The sequence below is a fragment of the Dicentrarchus labrax genome, unplaced genomic scaffold, assembly GCF_905237075.1.
Source record: "Dicentrarchus labrax unplaced genomic scaffold, dlabrax2021, whole genome shotgun sequence".
NCBI classification, from domain to species: Eukaryota; Metazoa; Chordata; class Actinopteri; family Moronidae; genus Dicentrarchus; species Dicentrarchus labrax.
In genome coordinates, this window is record NW_026136715.1 from 22143544 (window position 1) to 22169506 (window position 25963).

General features: G+C 39.1%; 2 protein-coding genes across 6 annotated transcripts in view; both read left to right on the forward strand.

The window, feature by feature from the left end:
- gnb1a (guanine nucleotide binding protein (G protein), beta polypeptide 1a) overlaps positions 1-6514 on the forward strand; it is a 33396-nt gene extending 26882 nt beyond the window's left edge. For all 4 annotated transcript variants that reach the window (XM_051424911.1, XM_051424912.1, XM_051424910.1 and 1 more), the window contains 3 exons: positions 369-585; positions 3570-3685; positions 4237-6514. In XM_051424911.1, coding sequence (XP_051280871.1) covers positions 369-585; positions 3570-3676 — 324 coding nt within the window. In that variant the 3' untranslated portion in view covers positions 3677-3685; positions 4237-6514. The remainder of the gene's footprint in view (positions 1-368; positions 586-3569; positions 3686-4236) is intronic.
- A 1565-nt stretch (positions 6515-8079) lies between these two features.
- Positions 8080-25616, forward strand: nadka (NAD kinase a). Of its 2 annotated transcripts, XM_051424726.1 has the most exons (12): positions 8080-8231; positions 9069-9245; positions 12001-12084; positions 19109-19238; positions 20065-20173; positions 20299-20384; positions 20476-20578; positions 20708-20850; positions 21472-21571; positions 22288-22445; positions 22854-22936; positions 23416-25616. In XM_051424726.1, the coding sequence occupies exons 2-12, from the start codon at positions 9094-9096 to the stop codon at positions 23561-23563; spliced, it is 1296 nt and encodes a 431-aa protein (XP_051280686.1). In that variant the 5' UTR covers positions 8080-8231; positions 9069-9093; the 3' UTR covers positions 23564-25616. The 2 variants fall into 2 exon arrangements, with proteins under 2 accessions (XP_051280686.1, XP_051280687.1); XM_051424727.1 differs by lacking the exons at positions 8080-8231; positions 9069-9245; positions 12001-12084 and adding an exon at positions 16058-16464.
- Positions 25617-25963: the final 347 nt, after the last annotated feature.

Here is a 25963-nt window from a genome sequence, read left to right on the forward strand (position 1 = left end):
CTGACCATTACAAAAAGACTGCATTTAAATTAGGCTGTGTTAATAGTGTGTTGGTCACATATCTGAGACCTAGTCCTTTCAGTTTGTGTGAATGAAATGCTTAGAACTTCCTGGGAGTTCATAGTTGTGCATACTCGATAATTATTACTGAAATAACAATCCATACACTTCATAGATGTCTAACAGACTACAAAAAGTTAAATGATTTGTACATTTTTAAGTGACCAATTGCACAAAAAAGATGCAGCTAGATACTGTTGCACAACTGAAGGACAATAACAAACATAATCACAATGACTAAATAAAGAATGTATGTGAAAAAGCTGAAATAAAAAACACTGAAAAATCTCCCTTGGCCTTTGCTGCAGTTCTTCCCCAATGGCAACGCCTTTGCCACGGGCTCAGACGACGCTACCTGCCGGCTGTTTGACCTGCGTGCTGACCAGGAGCTGATGGTTTACTCACATGACAACATCATCTGCGGCATCACCTCCGTGGCATTCTCCAAGAGTGGCCGCTTACTGCTGGCTGGCTACGATGATTTCAATTGCAACGTCTGGGACACTTTGAAGGCCGACCGTGCAGGTAAGCAAAGGATTGGAGCTAGACGATTATGTTGTTGTTGTTGTTGTTGAAGTAGTTCCACATTAATTGGGGAAATTATTCTGGAGGCCATTTGGCCAAATATGTCATGAAGTCAATATTTCCAGGTCTGCTCCATTACAGTGCTAGCACTTTCAGCTGTGTCGCTAACCTGCAGTAAATGAGAGTTCAGTGTCAACCCCATTCACAAATGTGGGGTGGAGAAGGGGAGCATATCTGCCGCCGCCTTCGTTCAGAACTCCAGGTGTCAGTTGCCTTCCACCACAGTCTCCTCTTCTTCTGCATTCACTGCAGTTCAGTAGTGAACAAACAGAATAGAGGATGTAAAAACAGGAGGAATGTGGAGAACATAATCTGCCGCATGCTATGAGATCTCAGTTTTTACACCTCTACACACCTGGCCAGTTGCTGCAAAAAGCGGGCGTGGCTCTTACTTGGTTGATTTTAGGACTTTAGACATATTGAGTGAACCACACTAAACCACCAACCCCCTCTGAAAGGAGTTTTTCACTGTTTTCAGACTGATGTACTGGAATATACTGTATCTTTACTCCTCGCAAAATAACATAATACAAGAATGTTCTGAGGTTTGTTGTTAGGCTAGTAGTAAAACCACTAACTGAAGGAGAAGTACCTGAAGCATGTTGAGGGAAAGTGTGTGTACCAAAAGGTACATTTCAGATGTTTATGACAGAATCAACCGATTCAGAACTGTAAGATCATCTAGGTGTGGGTATTTGTTTAGGTGAGGCAGGTTTTAGAGTGAACAAACAAAACATACAAATTACTTTGCCATTGAGCCATTATGAATCTCATTAAAATGCCATGTACCAATCCCATTTGGACTGTTAATTGCAAATACTAAACAGATCCTATGTTTTATTAAACATTTCAGACTGATACCAGTTTGGATAATATGACAAAAAGGAATGTTTATTAATTCCCTGTTGTATAAAGGTATCAACCTGATATATGTGTAATTATGATAGTATTATAGTAATTGTAAAATGTTTAGTTTATTCCAATGTATCTTGTGTGATACAGTGCCTAACCTTAGACTTTGTCATGATGTGACTAGATTTTTGATTTCTGTATCTACATCTTGATTGTTAAACAGCTGGTTAGTCAATTTCCTGTTAAAAGCTACACCATAAGGCAACAGAACATTTCCAAACAAAGTTGTGAAAAGTTTACTGAGTAGTACCAGTCAGGGAAAAGATACAAGAAATCTTTGAAGCCACAGAGTACAGCCAGCCACCAAGACGGGTACGGACGCTCTGAAGGAGCTGCAGGGCTCCATGGCTGCAATGGGAGAAACTGTCATACAACAACTCTTGCCTGGTGCACAACTTGCAGCTTTATGCTTGTTGAAAAAAAACTCACATGACATCTGGACTAGTGTTTGCCAGAAGGCAACTCTGGAACACTGAGAAATAAAGTGGAGGAAAATGTAGTGGTATGATCAGACAAACGTTAGCTTTTTGGCCATCACGCTAAATGCTATATTTAGTTAGTCTGAGTTAACATCATGTATCAGTAGAAACAAATAGGCCCTGCAAGGTTTGTGAAGGTAGTGTAACATGAATGCAGCAAAATAGAGAAAAATCCTGGAGAACCTGCTGAAAGCAAGACAATGGCACAAAACATAAAGCCAAAGCTACGCAGGAATGGCAAAGTCAGAGGGTGAAGTCTCATGACATCACCAGTGTGTCAGTCAAGTCAGAGGCCTTAGTCAGTACTGAATATGTGAAAGAACTTAAAAATTCCTGTTTACTCACACTCCCCATAAAACATGACAGAATTTAAGCAGTTTTCCAAATAAGTAGGGGGTGAAGATGTAATGGCTACATGTGCAAATCTGATACAGACCTGTCCACATACAATCAAGGCTGTCATTGCTGCCATATGTTTTCCCAATATATATACTTGAATGGCCCAAATACTTGTGCATGCAATCTATTACTTTGTTTTTTAAATGTGTAATTCATTAAGGTGAATTTGTAGAGATGGTTTTCCTTTTGAATTCCAAGTATTTTTTCCGGTGTTCAGTGTGTTAGCAATGCTTTTTGTTTTTAGTTTTAGTGTCATACATTTAATACCCTTTAAAGTTTGATGTTCAAATGAGACAAACATTACCTCCAAGAAATTGTCACGTGTCATCTGTTAAAGAATAAGAATAACTATGCTTTTGCAATTACAGTATTCATTAATTAAAGCTAGTCTCCTAACAAGGTTTAGTTCTGTCAGACTGTTGATTGCTTAGAACAGAGTAGAGGACAAACCACAAGGCGAAAAACAAAAACTCATCGACTTACATGGCATGCTTTTTCTATTCAGTGCATATTGCAGGAAGCGACCAGAGTCTAATATTGACATGAGTAGTTTTACATTGATAATGCGTCCGTATATGAAGAAGATTCATTGTTGTGTGTATAAAAGACATTAATGTACATCTGGGAGAGCAGCAAGTGTCACCTGCTCCAGCAGTGGAGAGCCCCTATGGGGGCATGAATACTTTACAGCTATTGACTGCATAGTGGGATAGGGATCAGAGGAGGCCCACATCTGAGCAGGCTATTTCAAGTATACAAACACACAGGTATTTGCTCCATTGGTGGGTAAAATATTGATTATCAACATATTGAGTCAGTATAAGCCTTTAATAATTGTCTAAAAGCTCAGCAAGTGGCATTTGGAGGTCTTTGTGGTTTGAACCAAAGAACCAAAACACATTAGGCAGGCAGGCAGGTATCAAGACCCCAAATGCCCTGAAGCAGATTGTGTCACCTTGTCCTTTTTTCACCTTTTTTCACCTTTTTTTTTTTTCATGTTTCACATTTTACGAATCAAACCAGGTTACCACAATGTCCAATTTAAAATTCTGGCTTTACTTACCTACCTAGCATGTGGTATCCATGAGACAGAGCAGATTTGTTGCTGTATCTTAGCCTCTGGTGTCTCCGCAGGTGTCTTGGCTGGTCATGATAACCGGGTGAGCTGCTTGGGTGTGACCGACGACGGCATGGCAGTGGCAACAGGGTCCTGGGACAGCTTCCTCAAGATCTGGAACTAGAGTCTGAAGGTAAATGATGAACTGAGAGGAACTTGCTGTCAGAGCAATGGTTTATTAACAGCATCAGCCACATGGGACCTCATCTAGAATTTGTATTTACTGCCACCTGGTGGCTGGCAAGGAAGGCACAACATATGAAACATAATGTGAAACAAACATCAAACATTATATCACATCAGCACACATAGTGGAATTATTATACCTGAGGGCCCCAGTGTTAAATTTCACTGGATTTCAAATGTTTTTCATCCAGTTAAATGTTGTTTTTTTTACTGTGCAGTGACAATTTCTGCCTGATCTATCATGTTTTGTTCTCATAGCTTCAGAAAGTAACGTGATATTGAGATTGGACTAGAAATATTTAGCATATAAAATGTATAATATAATTTTATATTTATAAAATAAATGTGTGAGCAGTTTTTGTCTGCAGTTTGTGAATAATTGTGAGTGCTAATCAAACTTGGAGGAAGTGATACGCACATATGATCAACTTTGATTGAATAATTTTACTGTTGACTTTACTGAAGATAATAATGATGATTCTTTTGTTTGTTTTCCAGATGGCATCTGGACTCCGAAGTTGAGTGGAAGACCATTCCAACATCACAATGTTCAATTTTATTGCATATCCAATCTTTTCAAAAACACCATGATACTGACTCCAAACACCCCAAAAAACTATCAAGGGCAAAAATTCTCTCTCTCTCTCTCTCCTTCTCATTTAAAAGAGCACAATTGTCTGTCACTCATTCAGCTACCAAAAAAAAAACGAAAAAAAAGGAAAAAAAAAGCTTGAGGAATTTAGTGGTTTCAAAATGGAACGGAGGGGGAAATTGTGCATTCCTCCCATGACCATGGTCTGGTATTCTAGTAAGTGAAAATACAAACACCCCACCGCCGCTGCCGCCACCACCAAGCAAACATGTCCTGCGTCCTCATTATACACAGGTCTGAGTGAAGGTTATTACATGACAGTGATCTAACTCTTATTAGCTTTTTGGCCATGTTTATTTTTGTTTCTTTGTTGTTTTCATTATTTTTATTTTTGTTTTGTTAAAGAGAAGTAGATCAGTGAACTGTCAGTTAATGTTTAAAATGAGGAACAAAGCTTTGTTTTATTTCCTAGTCTTTACACATTTTAGAAAATGTTTTTAAGTTGGAAACTAAAAGAACCTCCAGATCACGTCATTTTAAATCCAGCTTTATCCCACTGGAGAACAAAGCGAGAGAATTGAGCTTCAACAGGGAGTCCTCAAGCCACTTCTGGTCCTTCTGTATATTTAGTCCCATGATACTTTTACTGTTTCTTTTTTTCCAGTGTAGTCCACAAATCTTTGTTTGCACAAAAATTAAACTTTGCATATATAGAATAATGTCTAAAGAAAAAAAAAGTTAAACTAACCAAGCACATGCTGTTTATGATAATGAATGCTCGTTTTTAAAACGAAAAACAACAAAAAAAAAACAAACCATTTTAACCATTCTTACACCTTTTTGTCTGGCGACAGTGTAGAATAATTAAATGAAGATTAACCCATCAGATCATAATCCACCCCTCCCCCCTTTTTTATTCTTTTTTTTTTTCTCCTTTAATTTAGTTTTGTTTTCCCTGGTTTCTGTTGCCCGTGGTTGGGACCGGTGATGTGAATTGGTTGGGTAGGGAGTACCTCCACTTTAGCCCGGTTACAATCCGGACGTTTCTCTTTTAACAGAGGTGCCCATTCCGTGCTTGGAAATGCAGTTACTACTCTGTGAATGACATGTTGTATAAATCAATGTTTGAAAATAATGATATTGAAACTTTTTAAGTTAAAAACGAAAAAAAAAAAGATTTTGGTTGTCTGCCATGGGTGGGTTATCTCTTAGAATCGCATGCTGTAGAATTGCTTAAAAAGGTGCATATGGAATTAAGTCCTTTTGATGTTTTTCTTTAAGAAAATAACCTGTTGAATATATCAATACAATGGTATTTATATTTTTTCTTTTTCTTTTTTTTTTTTTTTTCTTTTTTTTTTCTTCTTTTTGTTTTTGGCTACTCCGTGCATACATGATTCAACTCTAATGTCAAAGCTATGCACTTGAGAAGCAAACCCTGCAACATAAACGGTTACTTGGTCCATACTTGGGAGGGATTCCACAAATTAAGAAGTAACGTAAATGTTTAAATTGTACACACATGCATACGTACATTCATTCACCTAAACATACACAATCTCAAATGGAACAAATAAAATTTCATTCCTTCTGTAGCAAACAAAATTCCACTTACAAAGAAAAACATTTTATAACAGGTTTTTTTCTGTCCTTTAATAAAAAATGAAAAAAAAAAATCTTGCAGCATCTGAATGGCAGAATTTTCTGTTGTTCCCTTCTCCTTGTAAACAGAGACGCTCTTTCTTTAGCAGTAGTGACATTTTTTCCATTCTGTTTTTTCTCTGCGACATTCTGTACAAAAAATGTGCTGTAATTGTGCGTTAGGCCTGGAGTTGGCAAAAAATAAAATGAAATAAAAAATATTAAAAATTAATTAAATTCCCTTTCCTTTTCTCTCTTTCTCCATCAAATAACTGTAGAGCTCTGCACCCCCACTGTTCCCTTTTCACCTTTTGTATTTAATTTTAAAGTCAGTCAGTGTACAACCGAAAGCTGGATGCAAGATAGAAACTATATTAAAATGTACTGTTATTTAAGATGTAATAAAAAGCAGTTTGAGATGACCTACTGTGTTGAGTGTGATTCACTTAGAGCGGTTTCCACTGATGCTAGAATGTTGCAGACTGTTTGGTTTCCTTGTAATTATGTTCAAGTCAAATAAACAATTTCTTATCCACTGTTGAATCAGTCTGACTCCTCTGTACAGTCATTTGCACAAGGTAGCCATTTACACTGACCGCATAGGGACACCTTATATACCTATTGGGAGGACTGAAACTTCAGCAGGTTGCAAAATAAACTTTTTGTCCACTGGTCAATGGCTAGGGAGCGGTCAATTTTAACCAGCTACTGAATAAAGCCACATTTTGGCTGGTGAGTGAAGGAAATCTACCACACATTAACATATTTTACTGACATTTGACTTGTCAATGTTTGGTAAGGTCAATTAACTGCCAGGTTGCTTAAATGTCTCGCTAAAGCGCATTTCACTCATCAGTAGCTTATTTATTTCCCCCTTTGTTGGATTGGTGTTTTTCTTTGGTGTATATGCTTGGAAACACTTCCTGACCTTTTTCGCCCTCTATTGGACAGAAGCATGAAATGCAATGAGAAAGTTTCTTTAGCCAGATTGAGTTTTTTTTAAATTGTATTTAAAAGATTATTATTATTTTGTCATATAACAAGATGATGATGAATCATCATACAGTACACAAATCATTTGTGTCAAATAAATGAAAGTCAGTCAGAGCAGTGTCACTGTACAGTTCCTCTTTGTGGAGATAACACTTTCATTGTAGCAGTAATACTGCATGTTAAGTGATTACATCAAAAGCTCATTTATTTCTCATATAACATTTACTCACATTGTTAGAAACTGAGAAGTTGCTTATGAGTGAATGAATGAAAACAGGTAACACTGTTTTAGATATATGTTCCATACTGATATGAGATTAACCTTTTTTTATAATGAACATTTCCAGTTCACTGAGCACATCTATGACACAGTGAACGGGCAATAACCTCTTAACCGAACGGCCTAGACCACCTGCATATTTCGAGACAAGAACCCAAAGGTATGTCAGACTGGATTACCAACAAACCGCCCAAGGCCCCAGGTCCAACCCCCAGTTGGCAATGGGGGGCCAGCACCAAATGTTTGCCTCATGGCCCCTAGGAAAAAATATTCTGGTCATGCAGAGCGGTCAGACCACATTCAGTCCTATTGCATCACTGTCCAGATGACATATTCAGACAATCTGGAAAAAGTGCTAGTTGCCACTTTGGGATGAGTTGACACGTAGAACTTGTTCAAAATCACACAGAGAAATAAACCTATAGGAACAGTATATAGTGGATATAGTGGATATAGGGGACACGGTTTGCTTTGGTACATTTTGAATTATCAATATCAACAACTGGCAATGTACTGGCATATACATTCAGCAAATGTAGCACAAGAGAGAAAAAAGTTTCTATTAGTTCTATATTATATAAGAATGAGTGTGATAATAAATGCTATTATACTAGTAATTATCATTCTGTTCTAATAAACAGTTCCCTATTGTAAAAATAAACCAAAAGCTATACAGTGTAATTCAACTGTTAACATGATGACTGCTAATATCGATAATAACCAGTTAATTCATACAGCAGCCTCACGTATAGGACCTTCATTATAATGTAATTACACCGTTCAGTCCAAAATGACACCGGCGGGGAGCGAGCGAGCCTGTGATTGGTCGGTCAGTATCAGGAAGTGATGAGCTGACTGTTGACAGCTCTCATGTAAAGTAAGATGGTGTAACATTATTATCTGAGGGGACAATGGTGAGGCTCTGATCCCACGGCAGGTTCCTGCGCTCCCAATCTGTGTCGTGCCCTGTAACGTTGTGGGTGAAAGGTACAGTTGGCCACAGAAGTAGTTCATATTACGCTTTGTGTTGAATATGCCTAACTACTAGCTTAGCTCGCTAACTAGCTTCCCACTAGCTTAGTTAGCTCACTGTGAATATTGTAACTACGGTCTGGCTTCGTCACCATTCATCCGCTGGACACTCTTGTATTTCGGTGTCGGTTGAACAATAATTGGACTTTTAGGAAACTTGCAGAGCTAGCTAGTTTGAGTGACAACGACGCCGGCAGCCTCACTAAGCTGTGACACAATAATTAAACTGTACATAGCTAGGTTATAGCTAGCTTTTAATCCGGTTGTCTAGCCGACGGTAACCTCAGATGATGGGACCTTGTTATGATTCATTAACGTTAGCTAACTCCGCTAATGTGCTGCTTTACACGTAACTTTCACTTTAAACTCAAATGTATCGGACTGTAACTGTATGTCGGTAACGTTAGCGTGTTATTTCAAATTCACATAGACTTAGAAATAGTTTGAACTTCACAGTATTGTTTTTTTCTGTAATTTGTCGGATGCATGTTTTAAAACCAATATTAAAAGTGGGAAATATCCAGATATGTGTACGGCCTGTTGGATTGTATGTGCGCCGAATGATAGACTGACTGTTAATGTATCTATGTACACTTTGTGTAGAGTAATATTCTGTAAGGTGTTTGCGCGGTTCTGAAGCAATAATACAGTTGCACAATTCTCCAATGGTGTTTGGAGCTGCGTTTCCACCGTGCATGGGCGATTTTCTGCGCAGTGTGACTAAGTTGACTTAACGCTCGAATGCCTCATTATTTGACTGAAGCTCTGTCAATGATTGCCGTGTCCTCTCAGTTTACTTACAGCCTGGCTGTCTGACATGGACGGTGGAGAGGAGGTGAGAGTGGAAGCTGCCCCGTACTGCTGCTCCACCTGTGATGGAGGAGAGGTCGCCGGCCGCAGCCTGGCTAGACGCAACAGGAAGACCCGCAGCCTGAGCACCTCCTCAGCCAGCAGCTCCTCTGAGTACAGGTGGGCGTTGAACAGGGGCCCACAGATATAACATGATTTCTTTATGTTGATGACAAGCCTGTTATTATGTTTGGAGCTATAGGTCATGAGATTTGTATAACTAGATCATTACAAGATGCCATTATTTCCTAGACCATGCATTTAACCGGCTGCTTTTCTAGCCAGACTACTAAATAGGATCTTTTACTAATGGTTATGGTCTCACTGATAGATGTGGAATCAGCTTTTAGCTTAGAACCTTATAGATATGTACCTATCAGACTTATCCCCCTTTGAGAACTAATCTAAATCTAAACATGCCTGGTTTTACTGCATTTGTATTTTGGGGTCGTTGTTTATGATGTTGTCTAGCTGGTCATGTCAGTTTTACATCATTTGTTGCCTTTCGTATTAAAATGAAGAACACATGCCACAACACAATAACCAGAGTAACTGCTGTGTGGTATTTAAGAACAGCTGCTCTTGCTTTGGGTTTCATGAGAAATGTTTTTGAAACAGCCTTGTGACATGATCTCTGTTGCACTACCTCAGACATTTGAGAAACACATATGTGCACAATCCCTCCAACGATAACAGCAATGGTGTCAAGGAAACCGAAGGTCTGACACCCTGAAATGTTTGTTCACTGTGGTTGTTGCAAGGGGCCTTTGTTTGTATGTTTTAGCAACAGTCGTGAGGTTTCTTACAAGGAGAAGTGGAAACGGCGAGGACCTACCTTAACATGTCCTTGAAGTAGCAATCTGGACTGTCCCATTATTGATGAGGAAATGAGGAAGTGAACTGTCATTCAAAGATTACACATGTCCAAGATGTTGAAATATACTCCCACATATTCAGTTTCATTGAGTTTATCTTAGTTTGGCAATGACACTTCTCGTTTTTGACATTTGGTGAGGATTGGTGTTGAATTTAGAATTGTGGAGAGTTATTTTATGCTTATAGGGCAGTGACTCATAAAAAACAAACATGAGGGAAGTGGGTTCCTTGGCTGAAGGGTGCTTGGAGTTACTATTTAACATGGCAGAATAAGTATTGGTGAATTTAATCATAGAATTTTGTAAAAATTTGTGCAATCATTTGGGTTTTTTACCAACGTAACATAATATTTGATGGATTACTGTCGACATGAAGAAACATTTCAAAATACAAGAGGAGTTATATGGGGGGGGAACTTGATGAATATATAATGTTGGATTGAAATGTTAAAAATGTTATGTAAATGTTAAAAGTGAAAGCTTTCTCTGCTCTCAGTTTTCTTTGATCATCAACCCTGCCAGAATGATTATAACAGGATACCCTTTGGCACAGAGCATCTTGACAGTCAGTAATATGACTGGCCTTTGTTGTTGCATGTAAAGTTTATATTCTAGTGTTTCCTTTGCTTGTGAAATGAGAGGATTTTTTTTCTTTGTATCTTTGTCAATTTAAACTGAATATCTTTGGGTTATTGACTGTTTATCTTTGTTAGTTGGTTAGTCTAAACCCAAGACATATTTAGGACATGACTACGGACCCTTGGGAGTTGGGATGGGAATTTTTTTCCTCTGCTATTTGTTGTGCTGTTGCTGAGATGGTGAATGTAAATCTTAAAGGTGCATTAAAAACATTTTGTCCAGTAGAGGGCAAAAGAACCGTTAGTAAGCTGTTAGTAAACAGTATCCTACTAATACCTGATAGACAACCAGCATTATCATCCCACTGGAGTCGTGTTTCTGGCCTGTTGACTAATCCCAAAACAATGACCTAAAAGAGGATAAAAACTCAGTAGAGATGCCAGATCGATGATAATTCTCTGTGGGTTTGTCACTATGAGGAACACCTGTCACATTACACAGATTCATTTCATTGGCTGTTAATATGAAAATATTGATTAATGCAGCTTTAAGAGGCAATAAACAGCAGATGGTGAATTCGCAGAATCAGACTGCTAAGAGGATTTGCTGGCTGAGCGATGTGATACGGCTCCAACGCCAGTAGTTAGAGCCAGTCGGCTAGTATTCCTCCATTGCAGCTCAAAGTCAGTGACCTTTCACCCGCAACGCAGTCGTAAGTCTGGAAAGCCAGAGTGTGCTAGGATTTTTCCACTGCAACCTAGTCTGTGTTCTCAAACTCCAGAGTAGATAAAGACATCTGATGTGTTCATATTAATGGTTCTTAAAACTGTTGGACTTTATTTCATCATTTACTGATACAGTATTTGTACTGCAGGTAGGAGAGATATAAGTGTTTGTTTTTCAGACATTTCACAATGCATTACTACATTTGCCAAAGTCTTGACACAGTATAGAGCATCAAAGGTCACACAGAACATTTAGCATGTTTTATAATACATTAGATAGACAGGTAGTTTGGTCGTGTGTCTGATATCACCTGATGATGAATTAAATCGAGTGAATTATTAGGTTTAGGCTCTGTATCTAAATGTCTCAATCACTGTGGCTTCACTTCTCTTTTTTCTTTGAAACAAAGAAATGAAAGTGGAATTTATTTGATGAGAAACTTACATGTATTTAGAAATGTAGGAATTTTAGCTACATCCCGCCATCGGTGTACAACACTGGCCATTCTTCAGCTCAGCTTACAGTGTCCAGTAAATGATGGAAATGTTATTTTACAACTGAAACAAAATTAAACTTTTACTTCTCTTTTTCTACTGTGTAAAAATAGCTCACGTCTAAAAGCAGTGTTTTTCTTCTTCTGTAGGGGTTCTTTGCATTCTTCAGAATCCAATTGTCTTTGTCATCCTCTCTTTCAGGAGGAATCAGTCTCTACATGGACCAAGTCCTGTGACCACGTTCGGCCCTAAAGCATGCATGCTCCAGAATCCACACGCAGTAATGTAAGTTGCTTTTTTTTTTCCTCAAAAGAGACTGTGGACATTGTCCAGCTTTTGTTGCTAAAGCTGGGTGGAAACAATTACAAAAGAATTCTTTAGGGGAGCCCTCTGGGCGATGACAGGCAGAAGTTGTGTGCTTGTAAACACTCCGGTACCATACACCATATCTGATCGTCTGGTATATTGAGGCTATGAATCAATGTACAAATTTGCATTAAAGTGTCAGTTAAGTCTGTGCAACACCAAAAACCATGAAAGCCACTTGATGTCGCGTTTAGATCTTGTTGAGACAGTAATAACTGTAAGACTTGGGGTCAGTTGTAACACAGTAATTCCACTTGAATTAATATTTAACCTTTCTTTTGACCAGCATTGATTTGGTCAGTACTATTTTAACCAGAAGAGTTAGGTGTCAGATGGTGCTTACCTCTTTGGTAAAAAAGCTGCTGTTTAAGCCTGAACAGCACTTTCCCCATAAGACATAAAACAGTGGAACTCACAAAAACGTTCAAATGTGTTGAAATATATATATATATATAAATATAACCACATCCTTAAAAAGACTAAACACTTAAACTACAACAACACAATGCAAGGCCTTGTAGCTTTAACCAGAACCTTCCTAACTATTGGAAGTCCACAAGTGGGATGTAAGGTAGTGTAGCATTCTTCATGCATAAAAAGTATCAAACATTGCACCCATTCCTTGTCAGTGCTCTGTCGCAAACTATCTTCTCTTTATTAAACGTTTACTTTATTATTATTTATAATTTTTACTTTAAAACAAAGAAAATTCAGTTTTAACTTCAGTGGGGTCACATTTAAAAAGCAATAACTATGATTGCCACTCAGATACCAGCTAACCACGTTAGCTTGTGTCTTAGTAGATGGTGGTCAAATCATTAAATTGCACAGCTATCCAAAAATATACAGGATATAAAGAAACGTCCATCGAGCATGCACTTTATATTCATGCTGCTGAGCGTCATTCTCACTTGCTTTTGATGAGAGTAAATGTGGCTAACCCCATTCTTCCTGATCTACTGTGTACTTCTCCTAAACTGGTTGTTTATGAGAAGCTTTTAACCTCATGAGTCCAGTCTTCCACTTACATTTCCTAATATCCTCTTATGTAACTGTAGACCTTAAAGAAAGTATTGCACACTATATGGCAATGTCACATATTTATTCTTGTTTCATCAAAAGTGACATCTTAAAACCAGAGTTGTGCTTTATGGCTGTACTACTATACCGACCAAAGGCTCCATACTAATATTGAAGATGTGTTTAAGCGTGCCCAGTTAAGCTGTTTTCATTTTAAATAGCATGTTGTGCATCTGTAAAACACACTTGACTGACTTTTGATATGATGCCAGGTAAAGTAATTGTGAAATTAAAAAGTATGAAGGGAGTGCCATGTTTGGCATTATTTTCGCTCCACTCCAGCAAATTGCATTTTAACTGCTGTTTAATGTAATAATGACTATGAGGTTAGGAGTGCAGCAGGACAATAATCCTAAACATTCAGATGAGGCAACTCAGCAATTTATATGGTTAAAGGGGGGCGTGTTCTTGACTAGTCAAGTCTGTCACCTGACCGCAGTCTAACTGAGCATGTGATTGACTTGCTAAAGACCAGACTGAAAGCAAAGAGCCAGGAGAGCCTCACTGAAATGTGATAATTGGACTATTTTATTATTTATTTTTATTATATTTAATTTATAAATTCACATACAGCTTCTTGTAAATTAACTTACAGGCAACGTTGGGCTTCTTTTGTAGAAAAAAAATGGGTCTCAAATAAGGTATGGAATAGAGTATAGGTCGGGTATTGATACCAAAATGCAGGCATTGTATAGGCTCCAGTAAATTTTTGAAGACATCCAGCTCTAGAAACAAGCAAGAAATTAAGATGTTCCCGCTACAGGCCTGATGGAGCATTATCTGGGAACACACTAAGTGTCGACTGTGTGTTCAGCTGCAGCCAGATATAAAATATGATGACTTCATTTAAGCTTACTATGTATTTAAAGGCCTGCAGTTTATCAACTGTTCAATCTGATGTGAATGTTAACACCCTCACATTACAGCTGAAAGCAGTGGCATCGTTGTGGTAGAGTACAGAGCTTCCACTTTCTCATTGTCTATTCTAAATTTAAGGGTAGAGAGAAAGAATAGTTTTGTGAAGTAATCTCAACTCAAGGTCCACTTTCTAGCTTTTTCCAGAGCTTTCTAACCATTGATGAAGACTATCAATATTGTGTTACTAGGTCCACTAAAAAGCTATTATGTAAGACCTTGAGATTAATTTACCACATATTTAGTGTACTATCACGTTGGACAAATTAAACTGCTCACATGCTGGAATAAGAGAAAGCTGATTATTTTTCTGTCAATCGACTTATTGATTATTCGACTAATCTTTCAGCTCTAATGTAAAGTTATCCAATTCACTGTGTGTTAAACACATAAAGCTCCTAACACACTTTTTTGCTCAGACTGTGTAAGATAGATGTTGGTTCATTTAATACACTTGTAAGCTTGCTGATGTAATGCTACACCTACATTACCTGCACCTATCAATATAACATCTCTTGCTTCAGTATATAATGTAAGACAATATGCCAACACCAATTACTACAGAATCATATCAGCACATTATCAACAGAAGCTCACCACCGAACAATGTGTCTGTCTGCCGAAACTGCTGCACAGATCTGCTTAATGAGTCATTAAGCAGAGTTGTGAAAGACTCTTCATGTGTTCCCGTCAAGGCCTGGTCAGATTGTTGACCTCTTGACTCCCTCAGTCACATAAGTGGCTCCCAGCACTATTTGTTTTAGGCAGCAGTAATTGAAGGATTAGCTTCCCCAAAGCTGCTAGACAGGTTAAAAGTGGCAAAACCAGGCTATCTTTATAGCATAAATAAAGGTTCGTAATCTCCACCCGATACAATGGTCCCAGACCGCCCAAACACACCCGGAAATGAAACACAACAAGTGCCCTAAGGAGTTGTTTTAGAAACCCGCCTTTTGGATAAACTGTGCTCCACATTTTCTCTCTTTTATTTGATCTGCTTCGTAAACAAACACTGCTGTCAAGTCGAGGTAACATACAGCAATATGAAACACTGAAAGTACACAGAACGCTGACATTACATCATACCTTTCAATTTCTGAACATGTTGCCTTCCTGTGTAAATAACCGCTGTCAAGGCAGTCTGTGACAATATTTGGAAAGAGATAAAAATGTAACTTTTGAACTTTGTTTAAATCCTGGACCTTTATTTACTGTTTATGGCGTATTTTGGTCCAGTGTAGGACAGATGAAAGTTACACTGCATGCTCCTCTTTTACAGTACCTGACTCTGTGCAAGTCCATAGTGCTTTAGATAAAGACCATCAAAGACAAGTTCATTCTCAGAAACATTTTCTAATGAACACTTATGTTGAAGTTATCATGGTGACTGTAATAAGGCAGTAGGAAGTTCGGGTACATCCTGTTGCATTCCCATAACACATAATTACATCATTTACCCACGTAGCCCTGTTAATCTATTCTCACCCCGGACTTCCCCTTCCTACATGTCACCTGGCCACATTGTCTCTTCTTGAAAATGGTCATAAAATTAAAAGGCCACTTTTCTGGTTTTACACAAAAAATACACGATCAGTTTATTTTTTCATAAAAGGTAAAATTTTGATTAACTTGAATTTGCTCTGGTATATCAAGCTTTCTTTTTTATATAGGGAGATTTGTAAACCCTAAAGTATTACTCTCTCTGATACAGTGTGTATCAATCATCTATTCATTCTTTACATAAAGAAGAATGACAGTGGAAAGCCATGGCATTGTTGTGTTTCAGTAAATCACACCTGTCCAATAAGGAAAGCCCTTCCCTGAATGGGTGGGTTCAGCAGAGCAGTGTGGGCGGGGGCTGAGAGGAAGTCAACCTTTTAAGATGAGTGAGAGCTTTAATTCCGCGGCAGAATGCACCAGGAAGGTTTTACTGTTAAGTCCTCAGTGGGACAAATATAGCTGCAGTGAATCCAGCTTGAGGGGTTGTTTGCTGATCCTGGAGCCCCACCACAGCGCATGGAGAGACTCTCAGCCTCTCAGACAACCGGTGGCTGACTCACAGCTCGACCACAAGAAGTGAACTGACCCCGCCGCTCCAGCTGCTCTGCAATGTGCAGCCATCGAGGAAGTTGTTAGAGGCAGAATGAGTTGTTGTGTCGGCACAGGCCACTGGGACTGAGCTCTGTACTCCAACTGAGTCAACCTGAAGCAGCATCCTTGTTACATGAGTACAGCCATGAAGTTCAACCAATGCATACTGCAGGACACTCCCGGGAACCACAACGAGAACAAAGTGTGGAAATGGTGAGCGGAGCGTCCCTGTCTCTTTCTCGACAGAGAGAACATGTTTGATGGGTGAAATATTTACTGGCAGCACCAGGCAGTGTGTGGATTACTGCCAACCATATGCTTCACCGCAGTGAGCTAATAGTAATATTAAACTGATGTCATGCTTCAGACTATGTTTAGACAAAGTAGAGAATTATTTTTGGCTTTTGGAGTTTTTTTTTTTTTTGAATGAAAAATTTATATTTCTTAAGGTTAGACCTGTGTGGACTTTGGAGACTGGATGTGATATCAAAGTTCAGTCGTGATATCAAGGTCTAGTCGTATTATATCAAGTGGTAGAAGTGGCAGTGTTTGCGTGTTATCACAGGCTGGCTGTTGTAACAGTATGGCCCTGTGGTTTGTGAGAGTGGGGTTGCTGAATGAAAGGGGAAGGTCAGGGTGTGGATGCTTTCAGGTGGTCAGAGGAGAAACTGTCCATGAATAGATCACAGCTCGCCTGCGCTTCAAATGCTAATGAAGTTTTGCTTTGTATCCTTTTATTATTTATATTCGAAACAACGCCTGCACAGCTTCAGTTTTCTATTTGTTCTTGTTCATGTTTGTGTCATTCAGGCTGTGGTACATTTTTACATAATAACGTGTACTGCACAGTGCGGGCTTACACTAGTAATTACTGCCTTTGTAAATAATCTGTGGCAGTTTTAAGGCTTTAGATTGTGGTGTTTTTGTTAAATTGCGTTATATTGTTTGGTGTTTTGATACTTTTTGAGTGGACATAGTAAAAGGGACAAGGATATTGTTTAATAATGCTGCTATTTGTCAGTTATTTGTATGTCGGTTGTGTGTTTGAGTCACTGGTCACAAACTGTGTGCGGTATCATTTAGGGGTTAGCAGAAGTCTGCAGGCTGATTGTAATATGCTCTCCTGTCAGGATCCTCAGGTGGTGAGAGAACCTGCAGGGTGTGTAGTGGCATTACAGAACAGAGTCACTTGTATTAGTGCAAATGTGTCAAATAATTTCAATATTTATTTTGGACTGAAAACAGTAGCAGACATTGGGCCACATGTGCGGCCGATGTTGACACACTGCTGCAATCTGTTAGTGCGAGTAGAGCTATCAGAGCCTACAAAAGATACTTGTACAGTAAAGCACCATTAGAAGCTAGTATTTACAGTAAAATCAGCATGACATGAATGCAGTGTTGACAGCACATCGGTTCTCAAACTGTGTAGACGTGTTGCAAGAAGGCATGTATGACCAGTGGGAACATGTGTGGGGTGGAACTAAAGTTGGATGTTATGGTTATGTTTTCTAATGAGTCAAGATGTTAGTTCCTATTTGCAGATGCGAATGAGGAATTATCTAGTCATTCTCTCATTTAGTCTCGGTTACATCCACCGATTTGCTACAGCTGCTCGTAACGAGGCTTGAAACTACCATTCTCCACATGTGATTGGCGTAAATGTCACTGTGTGATAATGATGCTAATTTACATTCTATTTAAAGCACAGCAAATGTTTGTCAAATACACTATTCAGAGTGTTTGGGTATGGGGGCAGCCTGTGTAGGTTTAACACTGCCTGCAGGAAATTAAGTAAAGGGAGTAAAGACGTGTTGATGTGGGACATTAGGAGGTTTTATAACATGGTTGCAATCCTAAGTTGCGAAGACAAAAGTATATTTGCACTAGAGATTTAAAAAAACAGTGACTGTCCAGCTAACTGTTAATGGAAGTCCATGATATTGGTGGCAGTCTTAAAGAAATCTGAGGCACTACATATATAAATCCTTTATTAAACTATGGAGAAACTAATCCGTTTTCATCAGAATATATGATATAATGAGGGCAGGTGTTCAATTGAAAACTCTAAATGTTTGCAATTGCTTGTCATTTTCCTTTTCTTACGCAAATTAGTGAGTGCAAGTTATTGCTCTAAAGCTAGGCTAATCATTCATCACTGTTTTGCCAATACAAAGCTTGTATTGGCAACTTGTGTTTAGAAAATGGTTGCTTCAAAGCTGTAATCATATCACAAAAATGAAATATTGTATAAGAGCTAGAATCAGCCTATTGTACCATCAGTAACTGCCTAATATGTGAGACAGAGTGCGAATAATGAGAACCTTCAACAGAAGTCGGTATTGTTAAATACACCATGGCTATTTGCACTTCATTTTCCATATGATTTGGATTTGTTCAGGCCTGGGGAGTTCATGTTGATGTCTCCCTGTTAGCTTAGTCATTATTATGTCCTCTTTTTCCTGTGAGAACATATCCGAGAACACAAACCCTCTTTTTTTTCTCTCAAAACATTTTTATCTTGCCTTTTCTTTTTCTAAACATTTTACATTGTGCTAATAATATCCCTGACTCACTGTCACTGAGGGGTTGAGTTAAGGTGAGGGCCCTGCAGACGACCCATGGAGGTCAGCAATATGTGGCAACAGAGCTAGACCTTAAGCCAGGGCCTCTAATTGGATATCTACTAAGCAGTCCTGGTTATGATGAACAGTAGGATGCATCAGATAGTTAACAGATCTTACATCAGCCAGCCATCTGGTTCAGATCTATGCTGATGTAAGGGGGAATCCTTATCAAGTGACCGTTGAGTCTGTTTTTTGCCCTCCTGAGCTGAAAGCTCTCTTTGTGTGTTCAGGCACATTCAGGACCCCGCCAGCCAGAGACTGACGTGGAACAAGCCACCAAAAAGTGTCCTTGTCATCAAGAAGATACGAGATGCCAGTCTGCTTGAGCCTTTCAAAGAGCTCTGCATGTTCCTCACCGAGGTAAGACCACGTGATCACTGACACCATTCAGTGTTGACCACAGACTGTGATGGGATTAGCCTTTAACAACAAACATAACTGTTCAAAAGTGTTTCCTGGTGGGAAGCTGGTGTTGTCCTCTTTTAGTCAAAGTCCTTGCTGTCAAATAAAAGAAACACTCACTCATAATAAAACTCTGCTTTGCCTATTCCTGCTCCTGAGATATGATTAGGTTAACCCCTAATCCATGACCCTTACCTGACTCGTTAGATGGTTTGTTACACAGAACCATTTGGGAATCTGTCACTGGAATCTGTTTGGAAAAGGGCAGACCCTTTCACTTCACTTTCAATAGTCGGCAGGTGATTGGATGAACCATCTGTCTATCGCTGTCTGTTACAGTCAAACTTCAACCAATCCAACAAACCATATAATGTAGTCAAACTATTAACAAAGCCTGTTGGGGAGAAGATTGAAAACGTATTTTCCATTGGGAAAAGCTTTCAGTGCTCACACATTTCAGTTCTGATATAACTGATGTATGCTTACATCTCTGGGAGCCGCCATTGTTGTTTAACGAACAGTGCCTTCTCGCTGTGTCACACCTAGCACCCACCCCTGTAGCTGTCAGTAGACTGATTGGTCTGGCCAAGATGGATTCTTGTGTGATCTTGTTACTATTACTTTGATGCCATCATCAGGCTACACCTTTGCTGCTCTTTTATAAGCATTATGTCATCTGTGAACAAATCCTGTTAGCATAAATGTTGTGCTTTCTTTTATATATTCTTCAGTGGCTGTTTCTAATTTTGTGTGTGTGGTGTTGTTGTTGTTGTTGTTGTTGTAGGTTAAAAACTTGATTGTTTATGTGGAAAAGAAAGTTCTTGAGGACCCAGCCATTTCAGGCGATGAAAACTTTGGGGCTATTACTAAGAAATTCTGCACTTTCAGAGAAGGTATGAAAACCAACCAGTCATCTTTGCTATGATTGTATAGACACTGTATATATATATATATAAAATAAATCATGTATGATCTTATGTAAGATATTTAAAAGGTTTATTGTCTTTATATTTTTCAGATCTTGATGACATCTCCAATCGCGTAGACTTCATTATCTGTCTTGGTGGAGATGGGACTCTGCTGTATGCATCTTCGCTCTTCCAGGTATTCAGCCAGGTGTTTAAAAAAACATTCTTCGTGGGGTTTTAAATTTACTAGAATGCCGTAACATTTTCTTCGTTTTGTTTACTTGTAGGAGAGCGTTCCACCAGTTATGGCCTTCCACCTGGGCTCCTTAGGCTTCTTGACACCTTTCAAATTTGACACATACCAGTCTCAGGTCACCCAAATTATTGAAGGTACTGAAAGCTCTCTAACCTGTCTGTCAGCCGTGGTTTCTGTACATCATAAACACTCCTGTTCTGTTTGTAAAGCATATGCTGTGCTCCAGTTTTCATTCACACAAGAACCTTAATATATTTAAATAGGTAATGCTGCCATTGTCCTGCGAAGTCGCTTGAGGGTGCGGGTGCTTAAAGAGAACTGGGAGAAGAAGGCCAGAGTGGATGAAAAGGGCATCATCTTGACCAATGGGGACAACGAAAGTAGCCGGAAAGCCATGCAGTATCAGGTAGCTGCTGCACCTTAAACCAGTGCTTTGGTATTTCTTTGCAATGAGAAAAAAGATTTAAGCAAACACACACAAAGAGTTGTAAATGTAAATGAAAAAGATGGTAGCCGCCAATGGGGATCTTTATAAAGAAACAATGCTACAGTTTTTTATGAATCGACAGCAAGATGCAGTTCCACTACGGCCTCAGTCCACACTGTAAATAAGTGAAAACAGGCTACCAATGTGGTGTCATTATGACGCAGCTGTCCGGCTGATGCCTGTGGGCCTGAACCAGTTATTAAAGAACCACATGAGAAAACAGAGTAATTATTGCTTCAGGTACGAGGTTAATAGTATCTGACAAGTATTTTTACTGGCACTAATTCTATGATGCAAGGTGTTTTTGTCTTGTCTAGTGTAGACCAGTTGTTAGTGGATGCGTTTACATACGCATTAGTATCCCAGTTTTGCGTTGGATCCTGGTTTAGATAATATTTGGGATGTACATGGAACATGAGAAACCTGGTTATTAATTTCCCTCTATACATGATTCCAACAGTATCCAGTTGTAGCTGTGTGCAGTTGTGTCTAGATTGCACAAGTTAACATGTGAATGCGTCTTCCCTGTGTGTGTTTCAGGTACTGAATGAGGTGGTGGTGGACAGAGGACCCTCCTCCTATCTCTCCAATGTCGACCTCTTCCTGGATGGACACCTCATTACCACAGTGCAGGGAGACGGTGAGTGTCTTGATGCTCGTCTGTCTGGCAAAATGTAAATACTTACAACGGGTTCAGGCCAGTTTGCACTGTAACCCCACCATTTAACAAGTCCAGAGTCAGAGAGTGCTGACACATAAATCAGATCAGCGGTTTATGTTTATCAGAGGCTGTCAAGCGTGCGTTTTCACTTTCAGGGCTGAGTGGTATTTAATACAAGCCCAAACAAGACGGACTGTGGACGGGGCAAAGTTTAATCTCTGCACCTCTGGCTGACATTCACCTTGTTTCTAGACATTACCATTGTGAGGTGGGATTCACTCAAAGTATGGTGTAGTAAAAGAGATTATAGCAAAATGTTTTCAGAACATAAAAGATTTGAATTTATAAAAATAGTTCCTAGTCAAACTTCTTGTCATGTGCTTGAGCTTCTCTGGCCGGCACAGAGAAACTACGGGAGGTTCATGCAGCTTAACAATTATTTGAACACCAGGGAGGTAATGTTACACTAAATAACATTTTAACTTTTAAAATGATAGGGAAAGCCATTGTTAGTTTCAGCCCTAGTCTAAATACTCCCCCATTTGTGAAGAGCATGCTTTTATTGTGAAGTCCTTATGTGCTTTCAGGATAAAGGTCACCTATTGAGTTACAGTATGTGAGTCCTGGGCCTGACATGGGGCTTTAGTTCACTCTTGTGTGTGTGTGTGTGTGTGTGTGTGTGTGTGTCCCTTCAGGCGTGATAGTATCTACACCTACAGGAAGTACAGCGTATGCAGTGGCAGCAGGAGCCTCTATGATCCATCCCAACGTTCCCGCCATCATGATCACCCCCATCTGCCCACACTCGCTCTCCTTCCGACCCATTGTGGTGCCGGCCGGGGTTGAGCTGAAGGTATTTACTCTGACTGTTTGAGTCTTTCATGGAGGTAGTTTGCTTTTGCACTGACATCAGAGGTCAAAGCATTAGCTAAATCTGATGCATATGATTTCACAAACACGTTTTGTTGTTTCTCTTTAGCATGTTTTCCTCCTCCTCAGTCTATTTATCACATGCGCGTGCTACTACAACAGCTAGCACTTAAGTTACATTATGATGAAGAATCCTACATGCAGGATTTTAATTAGTCTGACTGTGAGTGTTGCAGGCTGAAACCCCAAATTATTCAAAAAAAGACCATTATGTTAGAGGTAAATTAAACTGACTGGTACAGTAAAAGTTCTCATTCCAGTTGAGCAAATTTGTGAAAACCAACTGGTTCTTTGTGTGACTTTTCTGCATTCTTTGCTTGTCTTTTTTTAGATAATGCTGTCCCGGGATGCCAGAAACACAGCCTGGGTGTCATTTGATGGAAGAAAGAGACAAGAGATCTGCCATGGCGACAGGTTAGTCCACATACCTAGCTGATCATCACACCTCAGCCACATAAAACAGCGAGCAAGGCTGAGTAAATGGAGCAAAACAAAGCCCACACACTCGGTAATGGATAATAAGTTTAACTCCTCCAGCAGCTGCCTCAACACTTACTGGCTTTGTTATGTAACCTTTTTCAACCTGCTTAATGGGCTTGTGGCCAGGAGTGTCCCCTATGGAAGATCCAGCTTCTTCCTTTATGTAACTCACCCAGAGATAATCACCTTCCTGGTTCATGAAATGAGCTGCCAATCCTTTAGAGCTATTGAAGAGTGCTAAACAAATACCCAGTGTTGCTTCAGAAGGAAGTACTGTTACGGAATCTTATGTCAACATCTCTTTTGTTTCTGTGATTGCAAATACCTGGACTTTTCTTTCCTCATTCGGCCATCGCCCTTTGTAACAAAAAACCATTTCTGATTAATTTCTTTTTTCCCCATCCCTATTCCAGTATTACCATCACCACTTCCTGCTTCCCTGTTCCTTCCATCTGTTTCCGGGACCCGGTCAACGACTGGTTCGAGAGCCTGGCCCAGTGTTTGCACTGGAACGTGAGAAAGAAGCAGAACTACCTCAGCTCAGAGGACGAGGAATTCTGAGTCCGTTTCCACCATCTATGAGGTCTTCTCCAAGGTCTCTAGGACTCCCAAGTCTTGCTTTTAGCTTGACCGTGCTCTGTGCCATTTTGTCTTTTATGGATGGGGGGGGGGGTCTCACCAAACTCTATTCAGAAAAATCTGTCATGATAATGTTGCCATTCATATGTATTAAAATGTTTCCATCGAATAATGTGGTACATTAACAAGCGTTGGGCCAAACAGCACCTTTGCTGTGGTCTCCATGTTTTATTTTGGTGGAATCAATGTGTGGGAATAAGAGGTGAACTATGAGACCCAAAAGAGTTTGATAAAATGAAATAAAAATAGCATTAAATAAATATGGCTTTTTAAAATTAATAAGAATATGAATACTTAGATGATTAAACCTTAAATCATTATATAACATGTTTTGGTGACAGTAGGGTTGTTACAGTGGTGACCTGAAAAGTGAGATTTTAAAATAAATGAAACAAATAAAAGAAAATGGGGGAAAAATTATGAAAAATACATTTCTAATTATAAAAAAAATATCACAATTTATTGGAAACTTTTGGGCTCGGAATCTGAACGATGAGCCTAATGAAACTCACTCATGTTGCTCTGAGAATTGGGTTTACACAAGTCACCTAGTAAAGTTTTACCTTTTTATGTTGGAAGTATGCCGCATTAATGGGGATATCATGTCATGTTCTAATGTGTAAGCACGTTAAAATGGTGGATTTTTGAATGGAGTTTGGCCCCACTATTGTTCCAGGAATGTCCCTGTGTTTTCTTTGTATGCTGTGAAAACTGGCCTTTTAAAGTCCAAATGCAGTTTTGTAGAAGAGGTATTTTTTACTTTTGAAGGAAATGCAAGGATCTTGGACTAAAATGCACAAGGTCAGTTGTGGATGGCAGTTACTGCAATACTCTTGATGGGGGTTATCAGGTCTGTTCAAGCACTTTTTAATCTTTAGGAAGGATGGCAGGGACACATCTACTACTTAATATACAACAAAAGCTGGTTCTCTCAGTAGAGGTAAAGGCCACATTGCAATTCTCTGGAAAATTCCCTAAATATCCAGTTGAATCAAACTTTCCCGAATTCTGTTAATCAAATTCCATCAATGGATAAAATGTTTTGAACAATTTATGAAGTGCTCCCCGGGGAAGAGCAGATTTACAGTACATTACTTGGCAATAGTGGCCCAACTGTACAGACTGTGCCTTAAACACTGGTATCATTAATGTATAGAATTATTATTATTTTTCAAGGTTTACATCATGGTAAATTTTTTGAATCACACACAGATCTGTGATTTGTGCATTTTCATTGTAACCACATGTTGACTGTTGTCTTTGCTGGCTGCAGCACATGACACCTGATTGACGAACTGAATTATGTAGTATGCTCTATAGTGTGTAGTCGTTGGATGAGGTGTCAAGAATGCAACAAGGTAATATTAATTCCAGACAAAGAGACCACAGTTCAGATGTCTTACGCATATTTTTTAACATTTTAAAATGTCCTCTAAGCCATAACTGAACTCTGTGTAGGTTTTATAGACCGGTGTGTGTGTGTGTGTGTGTGTGTGTGTGTGTGTGTGTGTGTGTGTGTGTGTGTGTGTGTGTGTGTGTGTGTGTGTGTGTGTGTGTGTGTGTGTGTGTGTGTGTGTGTGTGTGTGTGTGTGTGTGTGTGTGTGTGGGCTGTGTGTGATTTAATGGTCTCTGTGTGTATGTTGTTGCATTCATTCTTATCAGTTCGCTCCAAGTCTGTCACTGCGCAGTCTTTGCTGAATACTTTAATGTGGCCTATCTTGCATATCTGTTCACATATAATATCTAGACGTTGTGAGTTGGCTCAACAAATTGTGTCGGGGTGAAAAGATGAAAAGTGATGTCACCTGTTTTAACTCAAGTGGACCAGCTCTAAAAGGCAATCATTCCTTTAACTTTAAGTGTATATATATGTGATGCTTGAATAGGATGTATTTTGTAAAGTCTATATGTTTATTAACCAGTTTACAATGTATCATTGCTGAAAATAAATCTATTTGGTACTTTTTTTACATTACCAAGTTCTTCAGTTGTTAATTATTTCTGTTCTAGCAGTTTTGATTCTCTAACTCAATTTTTCTCTGTAATTGGTCAAAGTGCAGTAAAGTACATCCACATAGAACCAAAGCTTATTCAGAATGCATTCCAGGACAACTTGAATAGTCTTAATTTTCAGATGAAGTTGTATAATCCATGTGTCAAAGCAGATACTGGCAGCCAGTATAGTTTGTTTCAAATATTAGACTGAACTGTGGAGTCCCAGTAAAGCCCAGCTCTACAGATAGCTCTGACTTTCTATGAAGCATTGTCAACTCTTCTCTTAAAGTGCTTTTCACTTTTGTAACCCTGAGAGCCTCTAACTCT